Genomic DNA, 26,704 nt, shown 5'->3' on the forward strand with positions numbered 1-26,704 from the left:
TTCTCTTGTTGCCTCTGCCTGCCACTCTACCTGCTTGTGTGTACTCTCTCTATCTCTCTGACAAATGAGTAAAGAAAATCTTTTTAAAAATAAATAAATAAATAAATAACTGGTGCCAAATAATGCATCTGAACTATAATTGCGGGAAGAGCAGAATGAAAGATGATTTCAGGCAGCAGTGATGAGAAAAGGCTCACCCGAGCAGATGCATTCTGAGTTGGACTCTGAAACCCATGTAGGGTTCAGATAGGCAGAAAAAAAGGATACAGGTGTTCCAAGTATGAACAAGGATATGTCGGCAGGAATGAGCACACATGAGGAGGAGTGACTCACTCCAGGAACATGTTTGCAAATACACAGTGTGAGACTAAAGCTTGCTTCCAACTTCATTAAGATAACTGAAATATCTGGAAGAAAACTGACAGTCTCCTTCTGCCACATCAATCCACTCACCAGCATCTGTGCTCATACACTGTCTTTCTACTTGTGACCACAGATCAACTGTCCATGCTCCTGTCTAAAGCCAAACCTCCCACCTATGCACTAGGTCTCATTCTCTCTACTGCTCAAAAAAAAAAAAAAAAATCCAGGGACACCTGAGTGGCTCAATTGGTTAAGTGGCTGCCTTCAGCTCAGGTCATGATCCCAGGGTCCTGGGAAAGAGTCCCACATTGGACTCCTTGCTCAGAGGGGAGCCTACTTCTTCATGCCTGCCACTCCCCCACTTGTGCTCTCTCTCTGACAAATAAATAAATAAAATCTTAAAAAAAAAATCATGTCCAGAAAGTCTCCCCTCTCTTCTCTACTAATATTTCACTTTCTACTGGAAGATTCTGTTGCTATATAAATGTGCTATCATTCATCTGTCTTTTTTTTTTTTTTTTTAAAGATTTTATTTATTTATTTGACAGAGAGAGATCACAGTAGGCAGAGAGGCAGGCAGAGAGAGGGGAAGGGAAGGAAGCAGGCCCCTGCTGAGCAGAGAGCCCGATGTGGGACTCGATCCCAGGACCCTGAGATCATGACCTGAGCCGAAGGCAGCGGCTTAACCCACTGAGCCACCCAGGCGCCCCTCATCTGTCTTTTAAAAAATAATCTTCTACGGACCCCACACTGCTACTAGTTACTTTCCTGTTTCTTTGCTCTCTGCAACAAAAGTCCTCAACCTACTGGGTCATACTCACTGATTCAACTCCTCCTCCTGGTTGCTGTTAAACTATTGCAATCAGGCTTTTGCCTCTCCCAGTCCACCAAAATGACTCAAAAAGATCACGAAGGGCATTTGTGTTGTTAAATCCAAAGGTCAGTTCTTAGTCATCATATTACTTGACTATGATTTGGCATTTCAAAAGGTTGATCCCACCCCCCTTCCATTACACACTTCCTTCATTTGACCTCCACAACTCCAGACTCTCTTGGTTTTCCTCTTACTTCACTGGTTCTATCAATCCCTTTCTCCTTTGCTGGTTCTCCCTCCTTTCCCCCAACTGTTAATGTTAGAATGACCCAGGGCTTAACCTTTGGTCCATTTCTCCTCCCCCTTGGTAGGTCAAACTGCCTTGGTGATCTCATCCAGTCTCATGGCTTTAAAAACCAACTATATGCCGATACCTTCAATATTTATATCTCCAGCACAAAGCTTTTCCAGAACTCCAGACTTACATACTCAACTGTTTACTTGATATTGCCACTGGCAATGTTCAACAAATATCTCAAACACAAAATGCCCCAAATTAACTCCCACTCTCCACCCTCAAACCTATTCCGTATCTAGCCTTCCCTATCTCAAGAATGACAACTCCATCCTTCCATCTTCTTAAGCCAAAAGCCCTGGGGTCTTCCTTGATTCCTTTCCTTCTCTCATTTGCTCCTTTCACAGCCAATCCATCAGCAGCTTCCTTGATGTTCCCCTCACTGCTTATCCCAGCGTCACTGACTGCTCTTACCCTAGTCTGATCACCACCGGCTCCTATGTTAACTACTACAATGGCCTCCTAGTCACTGTCCTGGTCTGTACTCTTGTCCTTCCTTCTACAGCTTATTCTCAATACCAGAGCCACAACGATCTTTTCAAAAGTCAGATAGGACTGTTATTCATCAGATCATTCCCCTGCTTAAAACCCTTTAATGGCTTCCCTTGTCACTTGGAGTAAAAACTGAAGTCTCTAAAATTATCTACAAGGGCAATTCTGATCTACACCAGCCCCTTTACCTCTAAGGCCTCACCTCCCAACATTCTCACCGTTTCTCATGTTGGTTTGGCCACAATGGTTTTCCTGCACTTTCTCTGCCTGTAATGTTCTTCCCCCAGTTATCTGTTTGGCTAACTTCCTCATTTCCTTCAAGTCACTGCTTAAAAAATAGTTTCCTATGGCATAGCTACTCTGGAAAACAGTTTGGCAGCATCCTCTAAGTTGAAATACATGATGCTTATATGTCCTAACAATTCCACTACTGGGTATTTACCCAGGAGAGATAAAACAAAGACTTGGACATGAAAATTCACAGCAGCTTAATTCACAACAGCCAATCACTGGACACAACCCATATGCTCATCAACAGGTGTATGGAAAAATAAATCGCACTGTATTCCTATGATGGAATATTATTATATTATCCAGCAATAAAAAGGGATGAACTACTGACATGACAACATGGATAAACCTCAAAATCATGGTAAGTCAAAGAGGTTAAATACCAGAATCTATACCATATTATTCCATTTATGTGAAATTCTAGAATAGCAAAACTAAGCCTCAGACAGAAAGTAGATCAATGGTTTCCTGGAGCCAATGGTGTGAGAGAATTGGCACCAGTGGGACATGCAGAAACTTTTTCGGGTGATGGAAATGTTTCACCTCTCAATTGCGTGCTGGTTGTGGCATGGTTATAAACATTTGTTCAAATTCACCAAACTGTAAACTTAATACAATAGATTTAAACAAAAAGATCAAAGGGAAACAGAAATGATAAAAAAGCCAGTGGCAACGCAAACAACCAAGTGCAAAGGGTAAGCACGGAGCTCAGCAGGGACCACCAGTCTGGGATGCCTTCAGTGTCAGGTCAGCCTCGAGGACTATAAATATTGTAAGGGTAAAACCCAGTAACGAGTCTTCCTCTGTTGGCCACTAACTTCCCTTTCCATCTTCTTTCTGCAAAATAAGTGGGAGGTTTGGACAGACTCTCACATGGTTCCCCATGATCTCTGCCTCTCGGTGTTTACACCTTTGTGTAATCCCTCCCCCCTGAGTACTGGCAGGACACATAACTTACTTCCTTTTTCTTTTTTTAAGACTTTATTTATTTATTTGACAGAGAGAGACACAGCAAGAGAGGGAATACAAGCAGGGGGAGTGGGAGAGGGAGAAGCAGGCTTTCCGCTGAGCAGGGAGCCCAATGGGGGCTCGAATCGAGGACCCTGGGATCATGACCTGAGCTGAAGGCAGACGCTTAACTGAGTCACCCAGATGCCCCTTGCATAACTTACTTCTAACCAACAGAACATGGCAAAGGTGACAGAATGTCACTCCTATGTTTATGTTAAGTTTTGAGACTCCTTTTTGCTAGCAGACTCGCTCTAGAGCCTGCTGACTTGATGAGATAAGTGGCCATATGGGGCAAGCTCACATGCCAAGGAACAGAGGTGGCTTCAGGGAACTGCGGACAGCCTCTAGCTAACACCCAGCAAGAAGCCAGTACCCTCCATCCTACCACCACAAGGAAATGAATTCTGCCAACAACCCACATGACTTCAGAAGCTGATTCTTCCCTAGTCAAGCCTTCAGATGAGAACTTGGCCTGGCCAATATTTTGGTTGTAGCCTAGTGAAACTCTCAGCATAGAACTCAGTGAAGTCCTGCCTTTACTGCTCACAAATGAATGGTGAGATAATAAATACATATGTGTTTTTTGAAATTACTTTTGGGGCGCCTAGGTGGCTCAGTAGATTAAAGCCTCTGCCTTCGGCTCAGGTCATGATCCCAGCGTTCTGGGATTAAGCCCCGCATCAGGCTGTCTGCTCAGCAGGGAGCCTGCTTCCTCCTCTCTGGCTCTGCCTGCCTCTCTGCCTACTTGTGATCTGCCTGTCAAATAAATAAATAAAAATCTTTAAAAATAAATAAATAAATAAAAACACTTTCTAAAAAATGGCCTCCTGACTACTTTTTTTTTTTCTCAAAGATTTTATTTATTTATTTGAGAGAGAGAGAGCACAAGCAGAGTGGCAGGGGAGGGGCAGAGGAAGAAGGAGGCTCCCCACTGAGCAGGGAGCCAGATGCGTAGCTTGATCCCAGGACTCTGGGATCATGACCTGAGCTGAAGATAGGTGCTTAACCCACTGAGCCACCCAAGTAACTCCTTGACCAGTTTTTGTTTTTTTTTTTTAAGATTTCATTTATTATTTGACAGAGAGAGACACAATGAGAGAGGGAACACAAGCAGGGGGAGTGGGAGAGGGAGAAGAAGGCTTCCCAGTGAGCAGGAAGCCCAATGTGGGGTTTGATCCCAGGACCCTGGGATCGCAACCTGAGCCAAAGGCAGATACTCAATAACTTCGCCACCCAGGTGCCCCTCTTGACCACTTTTTAATACTGCAAACTTCCCTCTCCTCTTACACTTTTTGACTCCCTCACCCTGCTCTAACTTTTTCTCTTTTTCCCCAAGAAGGTTTATTAATTTCAAATATTGTACATATTTACTTATATTTACTATTATAACTTACTATAATATTTACTATTCATTGTCTGTTTGCTCATGCCAGAATACAAATTCCATGAGGGTAGTCTGTTTTCTGCTCATTGATATATAATCGAACCACCTCCAATAGCATCTGGAACATAGTATGTGTTCAATAAATAGTTTTAAATGAATGAAGCCTAATGCTTGGGTTTCAATGAGGATTAATCTATTCTAATTGTTAGCAGAAACAGAGCACTACTAATCACCAACAGTCACAAACGGAAATATCTCAAATCTACTGTTAGGTCACCTCTGAGTCTGTTCTTCCCCAAATTAAAAAATCCAATTCCATTGCCTTTTTCTCACAAAACTCCTTTTTCTGATTTTTAAGCTTCATTCTTCTGATTTCCTCTGTACTCCTGGTACCTCTCTGTACTTCCACACAACTCTGACAGGGCAGTGTACAGGCAAAAGGACAGTCTGGTTTCTATTACGTTCCACACGGCAATCTGCACCTGTTTCACAAGTAAAAATAGAGGTCGATTCTGCCTCTCAGTGTAGATATACCAATGAGACAATGTCACCTCTTCCTGCCACAATCTTGGTGAAAGCCACTATGAAAGTAGATAGCATTTTATTAGAACTCCTTCTTTTCTTGGGCGCCTGGGTGGCTCAGTGGGTTAAGCCGCTGCCTTCGGCTCAGGTCATGATCTCAAGGTCCTGGGATCGAGTCCCGCATCGGGCTCTCTGCTCAGCGGGGAGCCTGCTTCCCTCTCTCTCTCTCCCTGCCTGCCTCTCCATCTACTTGTGATCTGTCTGTCAAATAAATAAATAAATAAAATCTTTAAAAAAAAAAAAAAAAAAGAACTCCTTCTTTTCTCATTGGTCAGTCCTTAACACAATGTAGAGTTCTTCAATAAAAGGCATCATTTGCATCTGAAAGAGTGACTAACTTTAAATTCTAAACAATGTGCCAAGGCCTTGCTTATTAACTGAGGAATCAGGCCATGTAGCTTCTGGTCTACCAGGTACACGCCCTCAGGCTATTCATGGCACATCTGGTCCTGTGAAAAATGGGGACAAGACATCAACTTCCTGGAGCTATAATACGGCTGAGATTAAAATATGTGTAAAATGCAGAGAATGGTGCCCGGCATGTAGTGAACGCTAAATGGACAGTAAGCTTAAATGGGAAGCATTTAGCATCTATGTCCCATGTGTCTGTGTGAGTTTGGGGAAAGGGAAGAGAGAAGGTCGGACAAAGAAGGACAGAAAGGGCCTCCACGAGGGGAAAACACGGACACCAGACACAGGACCAGACCTGGGTCTAGAAACTCGGTCTAGAAATAGATAGAGGAGGCGTAATCAGGCTGTTTTTCTCACGACCGCGTATTTTCCTCCCACTTATATCGAGACACCGTAGGCCCTGGGGACATACTCTGGCACCTTGAAGAGGCAGGGGAAACAGAGGAAAGAAGGGAGAGGGAAAGTAGGAAGCTAGCCCTTGAGGGTAGAGAACACCTCAGGAGGAGTTCCAGTTCAATCACTAACTGCAGTGATTCACACCAGCCCCCTATATGGCCCCTGCATGACCAACCTTTCTCCAGCTGAACTAACTGCTTGCTCTCACCCCAGTTACTACTATCCTGACTCTCCCTGGGTCCTCTGAGGCTCTAACGGGTTTGGCAGCGAGGTGGGCTTCTCCACAGTCCCACAGCCTAGAAGGGATCAGCGAGAAAGAAGACTTCGAATGGACGCTGCTCCCCACCTTTAAGCAGAGCTCTGAGGTCTGCTATCTTCCCTGCTCCCCTGAGCTCTGAGGTCTGCTATCTTCATTTGATTTCTGTGTGAGAAGACCCTAGGCTCCAGCTCTGGACACAGACGTTCCCGACTTCGGAGTGGACTGGCGGCAGCACCACTTGTCATCAACCAAGTTGTGCCGGTGGGAGGGACAAGACAGTTTGTATTGAGCATTTACTCAGCTTGACTAGGGAGGATCTGGATAGGGAGGCCTGTGGCCCTGTCTCTGAAAGGGACAGCCTCACACAGAAGCTCTGAAATCTGTCAAGAAAAGTGCCCAGAAGGATTTGCTTCCTTCTGGCCCTCAGCCAGAACCTAGACTCTCTGTTTGCAGCTCCAGGCCATGGTCCCCTTCTGGCAGCCTCCTTCCACTTTCACAGCCGGTTGGAGGAGGGCTTCCCCCTCAGGCCTCCATGCAGGCTTTCTAGAGCGCCATGTGCTCAGAGAGATGGTTTCCTACCCTTCACGGCAGCAGGGCCTTTCCTGAGGTCTGGAGATGAAAAACTGGCATTACAAGGCAGCCAGTGCCTTTCATTTGCTCCCAACCTCTTCAAGCCAAGTTTCCAAATAACAGGGACAGTAACTGCCCAGTGCAGCCCAAAGTCCGCTCTCAAGCTGTTTGGCAAAGGGCCACCTGACTATTACTAGCTTTCCACAGAACAGCATGTACCAAGTTGGAGCACTGTCTTTTGATGTGTGGGTGGATTAGCTGCTATTTAACATGATAGGGCGGGCTCCTTTCCAGTTTGCACCAGCCCTCAGTATGCACCTTCTCTGTGTATAACAGAGCTGCATTTTTCTGTGAAGTTGAACTTGCTTACCTGAGACAGCAAAGGCCAGGAGCAGGAAGCAGAGCCAAAATAAAAAAAATAAATAAAAAAAGAGAGCGAGAGAGAGAGAGAAGTTCATAATGGCTTTTGGAAATATAAATGACATAAATGAAACTCCTGGGAGAAGGGGTATGTAGGCTGAGGAAATATATATTTTCTTTTGGAAGCACACACAGAGTAGAGAATCACTTATCTGGGAATTGCTCTAGCTCCTGCTGTGTAATATTCTATTTTAGCTCAGTAGTGCAAAGGGGAAGAAAGCATCTGACAAGTATATAAATCCCTTGAACTTCTGCTGAAGACCAAGGAAGTCACTGCAAATATGGAGACAGGCAGCAAGGCCTCTATCTAGAAATAGACCATTAGCTTGTTCTGTGACCTTAGGCTAGTGACTTTACTATTCTGGACTTCAATTTCCTTATCTTGAAAATAAATTAGGGAAAGCTAAGTGAATGGTATATAGAAACTATATTATTTTTGCAACTTTTCTGTGAATCTACAATTATTCTAAAATAAAATCTTTCTTAAAAAGTAAAGGGGTTGGGGTGCCTGGGTGGCTCAGTGGGTTAAAGCCTCTGCCTTTGGCTCAGGTCATGATCCCAGTATCCTGGGATCAAGCCCCGCATCGAGCCCCGCTTCCTCCTCTCTCTCGGCCTGCCTCTCTGCCTACTTGGGATCTCTGTCTGTCAAATAAATAAATAAAATTAAAAAAAATAAATAAATAAAGGCGTTACCATATGATCCAATAATTCCATCAACGGTATTTACCCAAAGGAAATGAAAACACTAATTCAAAAAGATATATGCATTCCTATGTTTACTTATTGTAGCATTATTTACAATAGCTAAGATATGGAAGCAGCCCAAATATCCATCTATAGACGAATAGATAAAAGGATGCAGTGCACGGGGTGCCTGGGTTGCTCAGTGGGTTAAAAACTCTGCCTTCGGCTCAGGTCCTGGGATTGAGCTCCGCATTGGGGTGTCTGCTCAGCAGGGAGCCTGCTTCCTCCTCTCTCTCTCTCCCTGCCTCTCTGCCTGCTTGTGATCTCTCTCTCTCTGTGTCAAATAAATAAATAAAAAATCTAAAAAAAAAAAAAAGATGCAGTACACACACAGACACAAACACTCAAATATTACTCAACCATAAAAAAGAATGAAATCTTGCCATTTGCAACAATATGGATGGATCTAAACGAAATAATTCTATGTGAGATAAGTCAGTCAGAGAAAGACAAATACCAAATGACTTCACTCATCTGTGGAATTTAAGAAATAAAACAAAGAAAGAAAAAAGAGATAAAAACAAGCTCTTAAATACAGAGGGAAAATGTAGTTGCCAGAGGAGAGATAGGTGGAGGGCTAGGTGAAAGAGATAAAGGGGATTAAGCGTACATTTATCATGAAAAGCACTGAGAAATGCGTAGATCAATCATCATATTGTACTCCTAAAAGTAATATAACACCGTATGTTAGTTACACTTGAATAAAAATAATTATTCGTGGAATCACACTGAATTTACAGATAAAAATATCTGGGGAGGGGCGCCTGGGTGGCTCAGTGGGTTAAGCCTCTGCCTTCGGCTCAGGTCATGATCTCAGGGTCCTGGGATCGAATCCCGCATCGGGCTCTCTGCTTGGCAGGGAGCCTGCTTCCTCCTCTCTCTCTCTCTCTGCCTGCCTTTCTGCCTGCTTGGTCTCTCTCTGTCAGATAAATAAATAAAATCTTTAAAAAAAAAAATATCTGGGGAGATGTATCATAGTATCCAAAAACTTTTGATTAATCATACCACTTTTAGTTTCAAAGTATAGAACAATCTATTTTTGCTATTAAAAATTATTCTTATCAACAAAATGTTTTGTGATTGTTTATGCTGATAATCTTCTAATTTTTCTGTAATTTCTTACATGCAGTGTCTCATCCATAGTAGCAACTGAAAAACTGCTCTAAGAGGCTGCGGTGGAGGGAATTTAAAAAAAATAGAAACAAACAAGAAAAACTGCTCTCTAGCACATTACATACTAATAAGCTTTCTCTATGACATTTAGATTATTTATTTATTAATTTTGTTTTTATTGAATGAATGATTTACTTTTATAAAGTATGAATGGATTTTTTGGTTCTCTAACAAATAAAATATAACTTAAAAAAATAGTAAAGGGGTTATATAAATTATCTCCAAGATCTCTAGCTCCAACCTGTCATTCTGTGTTTGTTTACATCCATTCAGGTGAAAGTAAGTCTCTTTCCATCTATCCAAATATATTTGTGCCCACTCTTCCTACCGCAGACAAGATATTGATTCGCCCCAGCTCAAATCTATTTTTTTGCTTTTAACATATCCCACAGTCTAGGCAAAACCTGAATTCTCCAAAAGCACATTAAAAACACTCCATCCATATCCACTTTTTCCTGTAAACAAGCGAATTCATCAAGTTGGGAAAAGCTGTTGCTGGCAGTCCATGTTTACCGAATCTCAGTTTTTCCCTAGCAACTGGGCTAATTATAACTCCAGCTACCTGGTAACAGCACTAGATTTCCCTGACACTGGCTGGCAGTTTTAAAGCTGTCTCAGCTCTGTTGGCACCTCCTTTACTGAGAAAGTATCAGAGGAGCCGGGAGATGCAGAGACCTGTGCTAGGAGAGAGTATGCAGAGGCTGCTCAGAAACACAGAGCTTCAGCGGCCGGGAGGGATGCTAGTGACCATCCCGGTCAAGCTCTCTCATTTTATACATAAGTAACCAGAGGCCCAGAAAAAGTGACAAAAGTGACTTGTCTTAGTCAGGAATCTAGCAGTCTTCTGAGGTCTTTCTCTTAATCTTCCCACCCCATCTATCACCCAGTCCTACAGATATTTTACCTCCGTATTTCGCAGATCAGATCCCTCCCTCTATTCCTATTCCCCTGGCCCTCATCATCTCTTGTCTGGGCTGTCCTGCAGACTTCCTGCTTATCTTTCTGGAATCTACCCTCCCCACCCACCAGAAGGATCTAGCACTTTCCCTGCTGCTTGAAACCCATCAGTGGCTCCTTATCATCCTCAGGATAAAGTTTACAGTTTTTTTTAAATGGCACAAAGAATTATGGCCCGCATACTCTACAGCCTCATTCTGTGTCTAGCACTTAAATTTAGCAACACAAAACCACTTATAATTCTCCACGCATTCCATGTGGTTTCTTGTCTTTGGCATTTGCTTCTGGCAAAAGCCCTTTCTTTCCACCTCACCATCCACTGACTAACTAATGATTACTCTCCTTTGAAGACAAAACTCAGGCATCATCTCCTCAAAGAATCCTTTGTGGATTTTCCTTCCCTCTAGTCTATTCAGTTGGATTAGAGTTGCCTCATTTGAGTTCACTTATTCTCTGTACACCTCCTTTTTACTTTTTTACTGCTTTTTACCACACTCTATCACTTGTGCTTTACTCATCTTTGAAGCCCCAACTTCCAGCACAGTACTCAGAATACAGTAGGCACCCAATTAATGTTGATGAATGAGCAAATGGATAAATCCAAAGCCCTCCGTGATCTATCTCTGCTTATCTTTCCAGTTCTCAGCTTACAGCTGCCACAAGCCCCTGAGACCATGTTCTAGCCCAATAGAATGACTCAAAGCATGCCAACACAACATGCTTTCTCATGACTTTGTGCCCTTGTATATGCTGTTCCTATTGTCTAAGATGATCTCCCATTCTTTGTTGTGTCCTTTTAAGATTCAGTTCAAACTTCACTCACTTGCAAAGCCTTTTCTGGTGGATTTTGTCATTCTCCTTAGGACTTGAGAGCAATCTTACATGTCTCTCTTTTTTTTTTTTTTAAGATTTTATTTACTTATTTGAGACAGAGAGCACACATATGGGGGTGGAGGGAAAAGGGACAGAGGGAGAGGGAGAAGCAGACTCTCTACTGAGAAGGGAGCCCCACAGAGGACCAAACCCAGGACCCCCAGATCCTGACCTGAGCCAAAGGCAGTTGCTTAACAGACTGAGCCACCCAGATGCCCCCATGGTAACCTTTATTATGCCATTTTTATTTATTCGATATCTTTCTCCACCAGCATCTGGCACAGTCTCTGGCATGTAGCAGATAGTCAACAGATGCTTCAGTGAATGAATGCATGTGTACAAACCTGAGTAACTGAATGGCCAAGGTGATAATGCAAACAAGGGAAATATTGAGAATGCCTACTCTTTCAATAATATCATGTTATTTCTATCAGTGTGTAAACTTCGATGTACATACCCAATAAAAAGAGGAAATAGCTTTATAATAAGTTTATACAACAATACAAATTTTGTAGACATAGTTAAGGAGATAATCAGAAATGGATTAGAATTAAATTAGACTTCAGAATTAAGTTTTAGATTTATTTTCTAGTGATTGGAAGAAAAGGTCTTAAATATTCAAAGAAAAAAATGTCTTTTTTCTAACAGGCAAGTATTATGACTTCTAATTAAAAGCTCTTAAAAATGAGAAAAGTGGGTGGCTTTTCTCTCTGGGTGGCTCAGTTGGCTGGACATCAGACTCTTGGTTTCGGAGCCCCACATAGGGCTCCATGCTCAGCACAGAGTCTGCTTGGGATTCTTCTCTTCCTCTTCCTTCCCTCTCTCACACATGCATTCTCTCTCTCTCTCTCAAATAAGTAAGAAAAGTTTTTAAATGAGAAATGCTGTATCAAGCAAAAACAGAAAACAAGTTGTTTTTGGTTGAAGCTTCCACAACATTTTAAAGTAACTATAACAGTTATGAGAAAGTTGCTTAAGAATTTTTTTCCTGTAGTAAAATATACATAATACAAAATTTACCATTTTAATCATTTTTAAGCATGCAGTTCAGTGACATTAAATACATTCATACTGTTGTGCAACCATCCATCTCCAGAGCACTTTCCCCAACCTACTGTACCCATTAAACAATAACTTCCCAAGATACCTGGGTGGCTCAGTCGGTGAATGGAGCCTGCACTGGCTCCCTGCTCAGCGGGGAGCCTGCTTCTCCCTCTGCCCACCGCTCCCCAACCTGTGCTCTCTCTCTCTGACAAATAAATAGATAAAATATTTGAAAGGAAAGAAGGAAGGAAGGGAGAGAAGCAGAGAGGGAGAGAAATAAGAAAAAAGAAAAAGGAAGGAAGAAAGAAGGAGGGAGAGAGGAAGAAACAAACAAACAACTCCCCTTCCAAATCCTCCCCCAGCCCCTGGCCACCCCCATTCTACTCTATGTCTCTATGAATTAAGCTATTCTAGGTACCTCATATAAGTGGAACCATATAACAGTTGTTCTTTGTGGCTAGTTTATTTTACTTAGCATAATGTCCTCAAATTTCATCCATGTTATAATATGTGTCAGAATTTCCTTCCTTTTTCAGGCTGAACAATATTTCATTGCAGGCGTGTATCACATTTTGTCTGTCCACCTGTCAATGGATATTCAGGCTGCTTCCACCCTTTGCCTACTATGAATAACTTTGTTATGAACATGGGTGTACAAATACCTGTTTGAGTTCTCTTCTTTCAGGTATATTCCTAGAAGAGGACATGTTGGATCATACAACAATTCTATGTTTAATTTTTTTAGGAATCATCATGCCATTTTCCACAGCAGCTTCATAGATATATACTGGGTTTACAGTTTTTCCACAGCCTGAACAACATATGTTATTTTCCAGTTTTTTATTTCTTTGCTTTGTTTTTATAGCAATCATATAATAGCTGTGAAGATTAAACGTTTTTTATTTTTTTATTTTATTTTTATTTTTTTAAGATTTTTATTTATTTATTTGATAGAGAGAGATCACAAGTAGGCAGAGAGACAGGCAGAGAGAGAGGGGGAAGCAGGCTCCCTGCCGAGCAGAGAGCCCGATGCGGGGCTCGATTCCAGGACCCTGAGATCATGACCTGAGCTGAAGGCAGAGGCTTAAACCACTGAGCCACCCAGGCGCCCCGATTAAACGTTTTTTAAACCAAGAACACAAATACCATTTACAACGATTTAAGGACAGGGTCTCCCTACTTTCTTCCTACTTCTATTCCGAAAAGAAGAGGAAATAGGCAAGCATGCCTTTGCAGATCTCAGGAAGCTGAGAATGAGGAATCACATACACAGTGTGCACAGACATGGGCTATGTTCACCCCAGGCTTCCAGAGAACTATTTTAAAAATAGTTTGGCCAAAGTCGTCCTGATTTCCCTTCTCTCTACTTGTATTTCTCCCTTCCCTACTATGCACATTTCTTAGACTTCCCGAAAGTGAAACACAGGAGAGAAAAACCTTAGCATCTAACTAAACAAGGGTTTAAAGGTTTACTAAACTGTACAAAGAAAACAAGAGTCAACTCTGTTAAATATAAGAAGAAAACCATTCACTGCAACAGCGACTGGACCATCCCATATGCAATAATCCAAAAGGTGTATCTGGGCTCCAGGATGTGTCCCCAGATATGCAGGATAAAACAGTCCTTCACATTGATTTAACACCTAACACTTTAAAACAGGTTTGCCTGTGGGGAGGATGGCAGGGCCGGAATTCGGGCCTCTATTTTAGGAAACAAAGGCTCAAAGGAGTTGTGGATATGGCCAAGGTCACGTAGCAAGGAATATTCAGAATTCAGGTCTTATAATTGAGTCCAAAAGTTGTCTCCCTACATTTTGCTATCCCTCAAAGATAAAGGTCTTTCTCTAATTGCTTTCCATTGATCCCAAAGTTCCTAAACTGTATAGCCCAACAGATTTCCTTGGGACTTCACTGAACTTTTGGGTGCTTAGCACAGTAACGCTGCACGTAGGCTGTTCTCATTATATTGTCCAAAGCCTAAGAAACTCTGGCTAGAACTAAAGAAAATCAGTTGGTGAACCAAAGAGCAATTTAACAAAGAGAACGGATCTTAAGATTTCTTGTTGCAAGAAAAAAATATTTTAGTAACCATGTGTGGTGATAGATGTTAACTAAACTTATTGTGGTGATTGTGTTTGCAACATACGCACATAGCAGATCATTATGTTGTACGCCTAAAATGAATTTAATGTTATATGTCAACTACATCTCAATTTTAAAAAAGGATAGTTCTTTTTTTTTTTAAGATTTTATTTATTTATTTGACAGACAGAGATCACAAATAGGCAGAGAAACAGGCAGATAGAGAGGAGGAAAAAGCAGGCTCCCTAATGAGCAGACAGCCCGATGCAGGGCATGATATCAGGACCCTGGGATCATGACCTGAGTCGAAGGCAAAGGCTTTAACCCACTGAGCCACCCAGGCGTCCCAAAAAAGGATAGTTCTTAAAAAGTGAAAAAATTAGGGGGGCCTGGGTGGCACCATCAGTTAAGCGTCCAGCTCTTGGTTTGGGCTTAGGTTGTGATCTTGGGGTCGTGAGATTGAGCCCCACATCCAACTCCACGTTCAGCATGTTGTTGCTTGAGACTCTTCCTCTCCCTCTGCCCCCAACCCTGCCTGTACTCTCTCTCTCTATAATAAGCAGATAAATATTTTTTAAAAAATTTTAAAAGACAATAAAAACTTTTTAAAAGATAAAATGAATTAAGAACCAGACCAAGCTATATTACAAAGTATTAAATCAAAATGATAAAAGTTTTTGAATTAAAGCCAATCACAGTCAATAATTTTTGTGAAAATAAAGGACTTTGTACTATAACTAAATAAAATATTTTCTTTAAAAAACCCAGAAATTTAACAAACCCAGCCTTTCTTCTTTATTCTCTTTGAAGGAACATTCGTATTTGAGGGTGACAGATTTGCTGCAATACGGGCACTTGGATTGTATTATGTTATTTATTTATGAGCAAACTAAAATAGAGAATTAAGACAAAAAGGACAAATGGTCCCAAATCCACTACTGATGAAAAAAACTAACTAAATAAAAAATAATTGGATTTATATGGGCAATTCTGTCATCCCTCAATTTACCACGATAATGGCAAACATTTTTTTTTTTAAAGATTTTATTTATTTATTTGACAGAAATCACAAGTAGGCAGAGAGGCAGGCAGAGAGAGAGAGGAGGAAGCAGGCTCCCTGCTGAGCAGAGAGCCCGATGCGGGACTAGATCCCAGGACCCCGAGATCATGACCTGAGCCGAAGGCAGCGGCTTAACCACTGAGCCACCCAGGCGCCCATGGCAAACATTTCTTAATGGCTTACTATGTAACAGGAATTCTGTTGATTTCAACTAATCAGCTCATTTAATCCTCCCTCAGATCCTAAAAGATTGGTGCTATCACAACAACACTTCAGCTCAGAGAAATTACAGTATTTTCCCAAATTAACACAGGTAGTGAGTAGTAGAACCAAGATTCTTTCTCGGGTCTGTTGGGTCCATCTCTTAACCACTACTTCCAGTGATCACAGAATAGAAGAAATGATGAAAATTTCAGATGCAAGTAAAGTCAATAGGCTTATGTTTATCATGATTTTTAAATCATGTTTATCATGATTTTTAAATCATGTTTATCATGATTTTTAAAACCTGCTCCAGGGACGCCTGGGTGGCTCAATTGGTTGAGCAGCTGCCTTCAGTTCAGGTCATGATCCCAACGTCCTGGGATAGAGTCCCACATCGGGCTCCTTGCTCGGCGGGGAGCCTGCTTCTCCCTCTGCCTCTGCCTGCCATTCTGTCTGCCTGTGCTCGCTCACTCTCCTTCTCTCTCTCTCTCTGATAAATAAATAAAATCTTTAAAAAAAAAAAAAAAAAAAACCTGCTACAGACGTATGCTATGTATAAATTCCAAAGTTTGCTCAGGAGAAGTATCATCCAGTCTCAAAGATGAGAAAGCACAGCTCAGAGAAGTCAGGCAGTTTAAGAGGCTGACATATAAGGAAATATAATGCTTTCAGTTCCTACATAAAGGCCAAAACCAATTTAACCTTCTAATATCAATAATGTCTCACTTAAACATTAACTTTATCTGGTCCAGGAAGACACCATTCAATTTTTCCTGATGATGTTTTTATCTGATCCGGCCAGATTTTAAATTCCGTTCCTGAAAGGGAACCCTAAAATTTTTTTAAAGCAATCTTAGTGGGGAGGGGCACACCTCGGTGGCTCAGTTTGCTAAGGGTCCAGCTCTTGGTTCTGCTCAGGTCATGTTCTCACGGGTCATGAGATCGAGCCCTGCATCAGGCCCTGTGCTCAGCTGGGAGTCTATCTAAAGAGTCTCTCCCTATGCCCCTCCCCTACTCTCTCTCTCTCTCTTTCTCTCTCTCTCTCAAACAAAACAAATATTTTTTAAAAAATAAAGAAACCTTGGATAATAATAAATTCACACAAGCTGAACAAGTAAGTAGTCATCATGGGGCAGAAACAGTTGATAGTGGTTTCACATGCTCTTTGTGGACTGGATGTTTACCACATAGCAGTGGATTTCATAAATTCCAGGGTTGGGCATATTTCTAGTGGCAGCACACTCAGCAATCATAAGAAGATGCAGGATTAGATAATCAACAACAACCAGGAAGTCAGCCAAGTGGCCATCCAGAAACTATTTACCAGAACAGCTGCAGTCCAGAAATGCTCCCAGCCAGTCTCCCTAGGAGTGGGCCATACTCAGCTGTGGACCACTTACGGCATTTTCTCACTTAATTTTGCTCCATGATCAGGAGCTTTAGGTACTGCAGCGGTTTCTCCCCTTAGTGCTTAGACCTTCAAAACTGTGTTCCCACAAAACCTGAACCTACAATTAATATTTGCTACCAACAGGGGGCAGTGGTACCTGATTATGCCCCAGTTTATTTGGGCTGAAGGTAAGCAGCCTCTTCTGTGTTGTTTCTTTTTAAATTGCTTACAAAAATTGAAGGTTAAAGGAGAAACACACAACAGAAAAGCCTCCAGTCTCACAGAACCAATTTTTATGTACACTTTAATAGTATTTTATTAATCTGTAGCTAGCATGAGTTTTAAAATTATTTCTGAATTCTCTGAACATCTCAAAAGACAGAAACCCTAAACTCCTTTAATTTATTTGCTTTGAAGTTGATTCTTCTAGGTTTTTACACAGTCCTCTAACTTTTATAACTTCTCATACAATTAAACATCCTTATAGCTGCCATTACAATGAAGGATTATGTCTAATTTAGGTTAGTCTCTCCCTCACTCAGCTACCTAACTGAGGATTTGCCACTTGGTGAGAGAAAGATTGAACCCTTTTCCAGTCATTTTCTCCTAAAGTTTCCCATATTTCCCTTACCTGCAGTCATGGCAAAATACTTGATTGTCTCTCACTAAGATAGTAGTATTTTACTCTTTGGTACATATATTTAACAAGAATCTGCTGTTGCAAAAATATGTAAAATGATAAAATAATTACTATTCACAAGAGACATTATGTAAGTTTTACAAACAGTGGTTTTATCGAAAAGAATCATGCACAGGGGTGCTTGGGTGCTTAGTCGGTTAAGCATCTGTCTTCAGCGCAGGTCACAAACCCAGAGTCCTGGGATCAATCCCCACATCTAGATCCCTGCTCAGTGGGCACTCTACTTCTCCCTCTCCCTCAGCTGCTCCCCCTGCTTGTGCTTTCTTTCTCAGTCAAATAAATAAGTAAAATCTTAAAAAAAAAAAAAAATCATGCATCCATCACCCAAGTTAGTGTGGGTTCTGACTCGGCTGGGGGTGTGATTTAATATATTTACTTTATTTAAAGAAGTGACCTTCCGGGACACCTGGGTGGCTCAGTGGGCTAAAGCCTCTGCCTTCATCTCAGGTCATGATCCCAGGGTCCTAGGATCAAGCTCCCCATCAGGCTCTCTTCTCAGCAGGGAGCCTGCTTCCGTTCCTCTTTCCGCCTGCCTCTCTGCCTACTTGTGATCTCTGTCAAATAAATAAATAAAATCTTCAAAAAAAAAAAATAAAAGAAGTGAACTTCCAACGCTGAAGAAAAATCAAGCTAAGTTTGCTTACACAACAGGGCTCTAAATTCACATCTGAACTACTTGACTTACCATGTGATGCCCTGCATTGTCACCCTCGGTGTCTCTGCACCCACATTGCTACTAATCCATTGTCTTAACCTTGTGGAACCTCAGTAAGGCATATTCATGGGAATATCTGCAGGTGAGATTAAAAGAGCCTCTTTCTCATTTTACAATCTCATAATAACTACTACCATTGGTAAATGTATAACTACTACCCCCTCATTTACATAATAAGCTATGAAGTTTACAAAGTGCTGTGATAGAAGTCTTCTCATTTAAACCTTATGACTGCTATTTATTCATACTCTCAGCAAATAATCTTCAGTGCTCAGGGACTTGTGTGGTATTCTGCATGCTAATTCTACAGGGGCTGGCACAGACTCAGAAAGGTTAAATAATTTGCCTAGATCCCCTGGTTGTCCAGGGCTCTGGCTGGGATGGTTTTCTGATGCCTCGTCCTTCCATCAAAATGGAACTGCCCTTGCTCCTATCAACCCCTCATCACTGCATAGTATGATAAATTCATTTCAACTATGATGTTAATGATCAATCATGGCTTTATGGGTTTTGCTTCCCAAATAAGAAGAGCATTTTAACTTAAACCTTCAGTGCTTCCCAAAAAAATCACAGCCAAATGGGATGAGTAATATGACAGATGGATTGAACAAAGACTTGGTAAGAAGGGAAAGGAGGGGACACAGTAGTCTGCGATTCCTCAAATCATAGGATGCCAGTAGGTGCCTGATGACTCTGGCTTAAGACCAGGAACAGACAGGGCTTAGTGGCAACACTAGGCTAATAAAAGGGTTAGCACCTTGGCATGTGACAATGTCCTGTGACTGCTCCCCCAGACTGCCCCTCTAGAATCTTTTTTTTTTTTTTTTTTAAAGAATCTTCTTAATCATACTTCTCTAGGGATGTAGCGGTGCCCTCCCACACCCCACCCAAAACGTGGCCCAAGGACAGTCTTGTTAGTCATATAGAGCACAGGGTGAGACCAAATGATTAAAGCAGTCAGTTGATTGAAGCTTAAAAAATTCCCTTCCCTTAAATAATCCAAGACACTGCCCATTCCTTCTGCCTTGCTTTGGAGACAGCTAATGAAAAATGCTCCTCCTTCTGTACAATGAGCAAATTCATTCACTATTTCTACCCTAAGACAAAGACTGCCATTCCTCCTCCCCACCTCCTCTCCTTCCCACTGCATTACCAACCCTCCCTTGAGAACAGCTTCCTTGACATCACCCCTCGCCACTCTATTCAGGCATGCTTACTCTATAGCCACGTAAGAGATGACAGATGAGTCTGGACGAATTTCAGGAAGATGCAGGTTAAATAATGAAAATCCAGGAAAGACAGAAAACAGGGCTTAATCCCCCAGATTTAGCTGCCCACATTAATTTACCAAATAACTGTTTGGATTTCAAAGACACCAGTTATTCCTCTGATCCAGCCTATTATCTAGCAACCTGCAAAAGCTTCCCAAACCTTCTTCTCGACAGGACAGGGCACACACAGACAAAGTATAGTCTGCTGGTGTAAACAAATGAGAGATTTAGAAACTCTGAAAAAATCAGAAGCCACCAGCTCCGGGTCACTCGGGCCCCTTTAGAGATTGTCCAGACACTAAGAAGGCTAAGGAAGCCAACATTATGGTAACCAGGAAACTTAACCCAAAAGCCTCTTACCAAGGCGCTGTCTCTTCTCACCCTCCCCTCAACCAATCACCCTCCCCTCAACCAATCCCCCTCCCTCTTCCTTCCCTACTCCAGTCACTCCTGCATCAACCCAGACCACCCTCCCTCTCAGAGAAGCACCACTCCCTCCCACCCCTCAGGCCAGCAGCACCCTTTCCTTCATTCTTAGGTGAACTAGTCCTAAACCTGAAAACACCTAAGACACCACAGATTCGCCTTTCAATCTTATCTGCATCATCTTCAAAAACAAACTCGAAGTTCTCAGGGGCAGAACCCTGCGCAGCCCTGCCCTTTGTTCTGTCCGCTCATTCCCTGAGGTCACTGAGCCAGAGGAGAAGGGGCCCTTCTCTAGCTGAACATTTACCCTGGAAATGGCCTGCTTCAGTCACTTCTGTGGCTTTTAAAAAATGCAGATTTCCAGAGGGCGCCTTGGCGGGCTCAGTCATAAGACATGTGCCTCCTGGGGTCCTGAGTTCCCGCCCATGCTGGCTGCAGAGATGACCGAAAAAAAATTAAATAAAATTTTAAAAAATGCAAATTTTCAAGCTCACCTTCCCTTGCATTACTCAGTCAGAATCCCTAGGGGGGTAAGGCAGGGAATCTACATTTCAAACCAGTTTCCCAAGGTGACTGTTCTGAACAGTTCCACCGCAGAGCAGACTCTGATTTAACCCAGCTCCCTCTCCTTACACACCAGGAGAGCACAAAACAGGCACTATTGAGGCAAAGTGGGCTGGTCCAAGGTCATCCGCATTCCGGGGGCCAGACCCGGTGTGGAACCTGCCTCCCTCCCTAGTTAGCACTGTGGGAGGTAGGAAAAGCTGAGGATCTGAGAGTGGGCCACCAGCCCCCGGCCCGCCGGAGCACGCGGCTCCTGCACTCACCCGCTTGTAGATGTCATCCCGGCTGGCCTCATACTTCTGTTGCATGCGCTCCTCCAGGAAGTAGATGCGCAGCTTGAGGCTGAAGTTCTCCTTTTTCAGGTCATTGAGATGCTGGGACAGAGTGCGATATCCATTAGACATGGTGGGCAACCCATGGGGAGCAGCATGCCCAGCCGCCCCCTCACCCTAGGAACATAGTGCGGCTGCACCGCGGCATGAAGCAAGCCGCTGGGACGCTGCTGGGGCTATGGCGACATGACCCCGGGGGCTGGCGCTCTCTCGGGGACCTGGGACTGGGCTCACTGCTCTGGATGCTGGAGTGCAGCGCACTTTCCTTTTTTACCTCTGGGAGATATTTGCGGAATCCCTGACAGAGGAACATGCTGCGTGAACTCAGACACAAGTGGTGTAACCCGACTCCAAGCCGGGACCGGGCTGTCACCCTCCCCAAGCCTCCCGGGCCCAACAGTAGGCAGTTAACAGTTTCTTGGAAAAGAGAGAACTGACTCCCCCCACCCCCCAGCCAGACACTTCCAGGAAATGGAGAACAGGAATACTTCAAGGTGCTGGGGGGCTTGCACAAAAGGGAGGAAAATGAAGGGCTGTGCGTGTGAGTGGGCACTTAAGTCTCCGGTGGCGATCTGCACAGTGAAAACCCTAAGGGGGCACCTGGCTGGCTCAGTGGGTAGAGCTTGAGCCTCTTGGTCTCAGGATCCCGAGTTTCAGCCCCACACTAGGGATAGAGTTTACTTAAAAATAAATAAATAAATACTAAGCAAACAAACAAACAAAAAAATAAACCAAAGGAGTGTGGCCAAGAGCAAGAAATCGATTGCTATAGGAAAGAGCACATGTCAAATATCCCCTTTCCATCAGGTGCAGATTTTAAAAAACCTATAACAGGAGGCCTCTCCAATGTTTCTCTGATGATCCAGAACTCATCTCTAGCCAATTCCTTCCTAGTTTTCCTCCCTGGACTTCTCAAGTCCTAAAGCACTTACATAAATGCCTTCCCTACCATGGGCCTCCCAGCCACACACACACCAAAGCCACCCCCAAAGTAAGAGTAAATCCAGTTCCCAGGGGGTGGACAAGCTCACAAAGAGGCTGGGCCAAAGACTCCTTCCTCCAAGGGATGAGGGAAAGAGAGGGCTGAGGGGGGTGGGGAGGCGTCAGTCTGGAGCCCAGAGATTTCAGCCAGTCACTGGTTCTTAACTCTGGCACCTGCCAGGCACTCATCACCAGATCCTGCTCACAGAGCAATTTAAGATCCTTGAATAGCAGCTGCAACATGAGCAGGAAGTATTATTTATACCATATCACCCGGAACATTGAAGGTGACTGGGAGACCATCGCACAGCACATATATGAAACACCAGTTCTTAGTTCCAGTAAAACGGGGTTGAAAAAAATGTTAATCTTGGCAGGTAAAGTAAAGAAAACTAAAACCTTTATACTTAGATCAAGTACTCACTTCTTCCCTAACCTACCAGCTCTTCATTGTTTTAATTCTATCTTACTTCTTCATAATAATTCTACTCAACATCTCCTGAGTATCCACCAGGTAATATGTTGGGCATGACAGATACAAAGATGAAGGCATTCCCAACTCTCAAAGAGCTGGGTGGCCGTACAGATGTAGAGATGTAGTTTCCACTGCAATCCTCCAGGTTTGTGTTAGTCAAACATTTTACATTTTATACTGTAATCCAGTACAAACACACACACATACGCACACAGATATAACTAAAGTAAAAGTTTCACAAAGTAGTGTTATCACTACGTGTGATTTTCTATTCTATACTGGTGTTTTTCTTTTGTTGTTGTTGTTTTTTCCCAAAAATTTTATTGGGGGAAAACTACAAAACATTTACAGTACAATGTTTACAGTCACAATTTGTAGTAAACTGATTCCCCAAAATATATTACAACTCAAGTTGACTTATCTTGTTACATTCAAAAACCTACTCTGTCAAAGTAGTCTCACAGTGCCTTTGGAAAGGGCCAGAACTTGCCTTAAATCTTCCTCAACCAAATAAGTATTTTCTATCAGTGCTTGAGAGCATTTGAATGTAGGATGGGTTCAACTGCACAAAAGGAGAAAATATTTACCACTTTCTTACATAGATCTAAAGTGAAAAGCCACCTCTTAGTGCTATGAATGGTATGTAGTACATGAATATGCCTTGTTTTTTCATTACAGAAAATTCCAAAAGTTGTACTTTTTTTTTTTTTTTGCATGTGTAGAAAGGCAGGAATGCTTTCCTGGACAGCAGATGAATGAGCAGTAGCTTTAGTTTGTACGTAGGTACAGTTGGAGCACTATGTATGTATATACTGGTGTTTTTCTATTATTCTTCCTGGGAGTGACCCGCTGAATTGATTTCATGATCCACGAAGACGTTTCACACCTAAGTTTGAAAAACACTGCATGTGTGAGAACCCAGAAGAAAGAGTGATTCATTCTTACTGGAATGATGAGAAAAAAGCTTCACTAAGACTTGCATGGCCTGGGGTGCCTGGGTGGCTCAGTGGGTTAAAGCCGCTGCCTTCGGCTCAGGTCATGATCCCAGGGTTCTGGGATCGAGCCCCGCATTGGGCTCTCTGCTCAGCAGGGAGCCTTTAAATTATTAAAAAAAAAAAAAAAAAAAAGACTTGCATGGCCCTTTGAAAGATGGAAAAAGTTGAACTGAATAAAGTGGCCTCAGGCGCGCATAATTGGAACTGAGCATTCGCTCAAATAGATTTGGATTATACGTGGGCAACACGTTTCTTACTGTCAACTGTAATCAAAGACAAAATATTCCTCCTTTCTAAAAAGAAAAGTACACATTTAAAACTCATTTATCTGTTTTCATTAAATCTGTGCTCTTGAAATTAAAGAGTATCATTTAGGCTGAGAGAGAGTGAGGAAGAGGAAAGTCTAAATAAAAACTCAAAAGATCCTTTTCTGGTCTGAGCTCTGTTACTAAATAACTGTATGACCTTGGAAATGCACCTCTCCAGAGGCCTAAGTGTCCTCATTTTTTAAATGAAGTGGTTGGAAAGTAGGTGATTTTTAAGGCCCTTTTTTGGCCTAAGCTCCTAGAGGAAATAACCTACTTACTATCTCCTTATTATCTACTACTACCGTTTTGCACAAGGGGAACTGGGCTGCCAGATTCTACATTAGGGTTTAATCATCCTTTCGATGTCTACTTAGATTCTTTTCACATAAAAGTCACATAAGATAGTTTAATAAAAGTTCATGGAAAGTAAAATTGCATATGAATGCAGGGATCCTTACCTAACCTAGATATTTCTTTCTACACATAAATGCCTGTTTCATCTTACTCCCAGTGATACCTTGCTTTTTCATCTCTCTGGCCCTTTATCTGGTTTCTTTTTGTTTGTTTGTTTGCCAGCTCCTTAAAGTGAGTGCTTAAACAATGGTTGTTAGTTCACCCCCTTCTCATGTTTTTCTCTCCATACTTTCTCCCTTGAGATTTTATCCACTTTTAGAGCTGTCACTGTAGCCTCCCAAACAACCCCCAAACCTTCACCTGAGCCTTCTCCCCCAAGATCTAGCCCTCCATATCCAGGTTCTTGCTAGATAGCTCAACTTGTATATGTCATTCTCACAGCAAACCTCACAGCAAAGACTGCGACAGCCTGTCATGTCTGCCAGACTTCATTCCAGTCATCCGTTCTCATATTATAGGCACAGTAATGTTTTCAAAACTCAAATCTTATCCTGACATCTCCCTTACTTAAAACTCTTTACAGGTACCTCATCACTCTTAGAATAAAGGAAAATGCCATCATATCCCCTCAAGAAACACCGCCTCTTTTTTTTCAAGTCCTGAATTCCAATCCCACCCAAACAAAGCCTTCTCTGCTATCCCAGCCCAGAAAGGAAAGACGTCTCTCTCTTTTGAACTCCTCAGGCAAATACCAACATTGGGCAAGTGTTCTTAGGGGGCCTCATGACAATGTTTATATGTTGTCTGGGGGGGATTACTTATGCCTCTTAGAGCTATTGAACTTTTCCTGTGTTTATGTCTCTCCAGCTAGTCTCTGAGCTGCCCAAGGAAAGGGTCAACGACGCACACATCTTTCTCTCCTCCTCCAGCTCCCACAACAGCCAAGAAGCCCTCCCCAGTAACACACAGCCGGGTTTACAACCACCTCCACCACACTGGAGAGTTTTTCTGTGGGCTGACAAGGCATATTTGGAGTCTTAGCACTCTCACTGCTTAGTATTTAGGAAGCACTCCCTAAATATTTGTTGAATTAATGAATAGATAAGTATTCCATATATACTTTACTTTTTGCTGATCTGACCGGATGGGGCTAGCTTGCTTATATTATTCTCACAATTTTCCAATGATACAGAAAAGTTTGTTTTAATAGCTCCAAAGAGACTACATTTGCTGGAATGGTTCCTGTAGAAAATTTCTAAGTTTACATACCTATCTAGACCTTCCTCTTGGACTCCAGTCTACACCTAACCTCCCAGTAGAAATGTCGACTTGAATAGAGACCTGTCATCCTTGTGGCATCTGAAACTGGAGTCTTGATCTTTCCCAGCACACGTGTTCCTACCCCAGTGGATCCCATTTCAATTGGTAACAACCCAGTATGTGCAGTTGTTTGGGCCAAAACCTTTTGAGTTATTCTTGTCTCTTCTTTCTCGTATACATCATTGCATCTGTCCGTAAATCTTATTATTTCTACTTTCAACAGAGAGAGAATCCATCTACTACCATTGCATGGTCATTTCCGCAACTCTGGCCCAAGAGGCTACGATTGCATGCTCCCCTAAATTACTTGAATAGTCCCGGTACCTGGTCTCCCTGCTCCCACCATAGCTCCCCTATAAAGTATTCTTAGCACGGCAGCCACAGGGACCCTTTAAAATACATCACATTACTTCTCTGCTGGAAACCCCCACTATTTAATTTAATTTTTTAATTTTTCCATCAAATTAAAAGTGAAATGCTAAGTCATTTCACCAGCCCGTTAAGGCCCAAGGCCCTAATCTGGAGCCAGGCTCCTTGCCCCGTCTTTTCCCTTTTTCTTACTACTCTCCTCCTACACACTTTTCTCCAGCCATAGGCTTCCCTTTGCTCCTTCTCAAAAACAGCCAGCACCTTCTTTCCTCGGGGTCTTGAGGCTTGGTGATCCTCCTGTATGGTATGCTCTCTCTCTAGCAGATTCTGTTCCTCACCTTCTTTAGGCCTTTGATCAGATATCATGCCCTCAAGGAAGTGACCACCCTATTTAAAAGTGTAACTCTCCCTAGACCTCACCTCAGAAATCCCTTCATTGTTTTTTTTTTTAATCCGTACACTTTCAGTGCTTAAAATATTATATTTCCTTGTTTATTTTGTTACTTATCTGTCTCTGCCCACTAGCATGTGAACCCCATAAGTAAGGCAGGATTTTTTCCCATTTTGTTCACTGCTCTATGTCACTAGTACCAGGAACGGAGCCTGGGATACAGTAGGTGCTTAATAAATATCTGTTGAACAAAAGAATTGAGGAATTAGGGCACCTGGGTGCTTCAGTCGGTTAAACAACCAATTCTTGATTCTGGCTCAAGTCATGATCTCGGGATAGTGGGATGGAGCTCTGCGCTCAGTGTGGAGTCTGCTTGCCCCTATCCCTCCCTCTGCTTGTGTGCTCTCCCCCTCTGAAATAAATAAATAAAATCTTTTTAAAAAGAATTGATGAATAATTAACCTGCTGACTTTGACCTCTCTGGACTCAATGTGAGTGAATGAGAAGGAGAGAGCACTGCTCCCCCCAAAATTGGGCTCAATCTCACCACCCTGAAGTCATGACCTAAATGGAAACCAAGAGACGACGTATGCTTAGCCAACTGAGCCACCCAGGCGTCACTCTGGAT

At 42.5% G+C, this 26,704-nt stretch overlaps 1 protein-coding gene across 12 annotated transcripts in view; it reads right to left on the reverse strand.

Annotated features, from left to right (window-relative positions):
• The window catches only part of PDE4DIPP2 (phosphodiesterase 4D interacting protein), a 212,108-nt gene that overhangs the window by 116,614 nt on the left and 68,790 nt on the right, over nucleotides 1–26,704 (reverse strand). For 11 of the 12 annotated variants that reach the window (XM_013045059.2, XM_045081838.1, XM_045081829.1 and 8 more), the window contains one exon: nucleotides 20,815–20,925. In XM_013045059.2, coding sequence (XP_012900513.1) covers nucleotides 20,815–20,925 — 111 coding nt within the window. Of the gene's footprint in view, nucleotides 1–20,814; nucleotides 20,926–21,157; nucleotides 21,212–26,704 lie in introns of those variants that run through there. The other variant, XM_004771028.2, reaches the window with a different exon arrangement.

Source organism: Mustela putorius, unplaced genomic scaffold, assembly GCF_011764305.1.
Source record: "Mustela putorius furo isolate JIRA1106 unplaced genomic scaffold, ASM1176430v1.1 tig00000585_pilon_pilon_pilon, whole genome shotgun sequence".
NCBI lineage: Eukaryota > Metazoa > Chordata > Mammalia > Carnivora > Mustelidae > Mustela > Mustela putorius.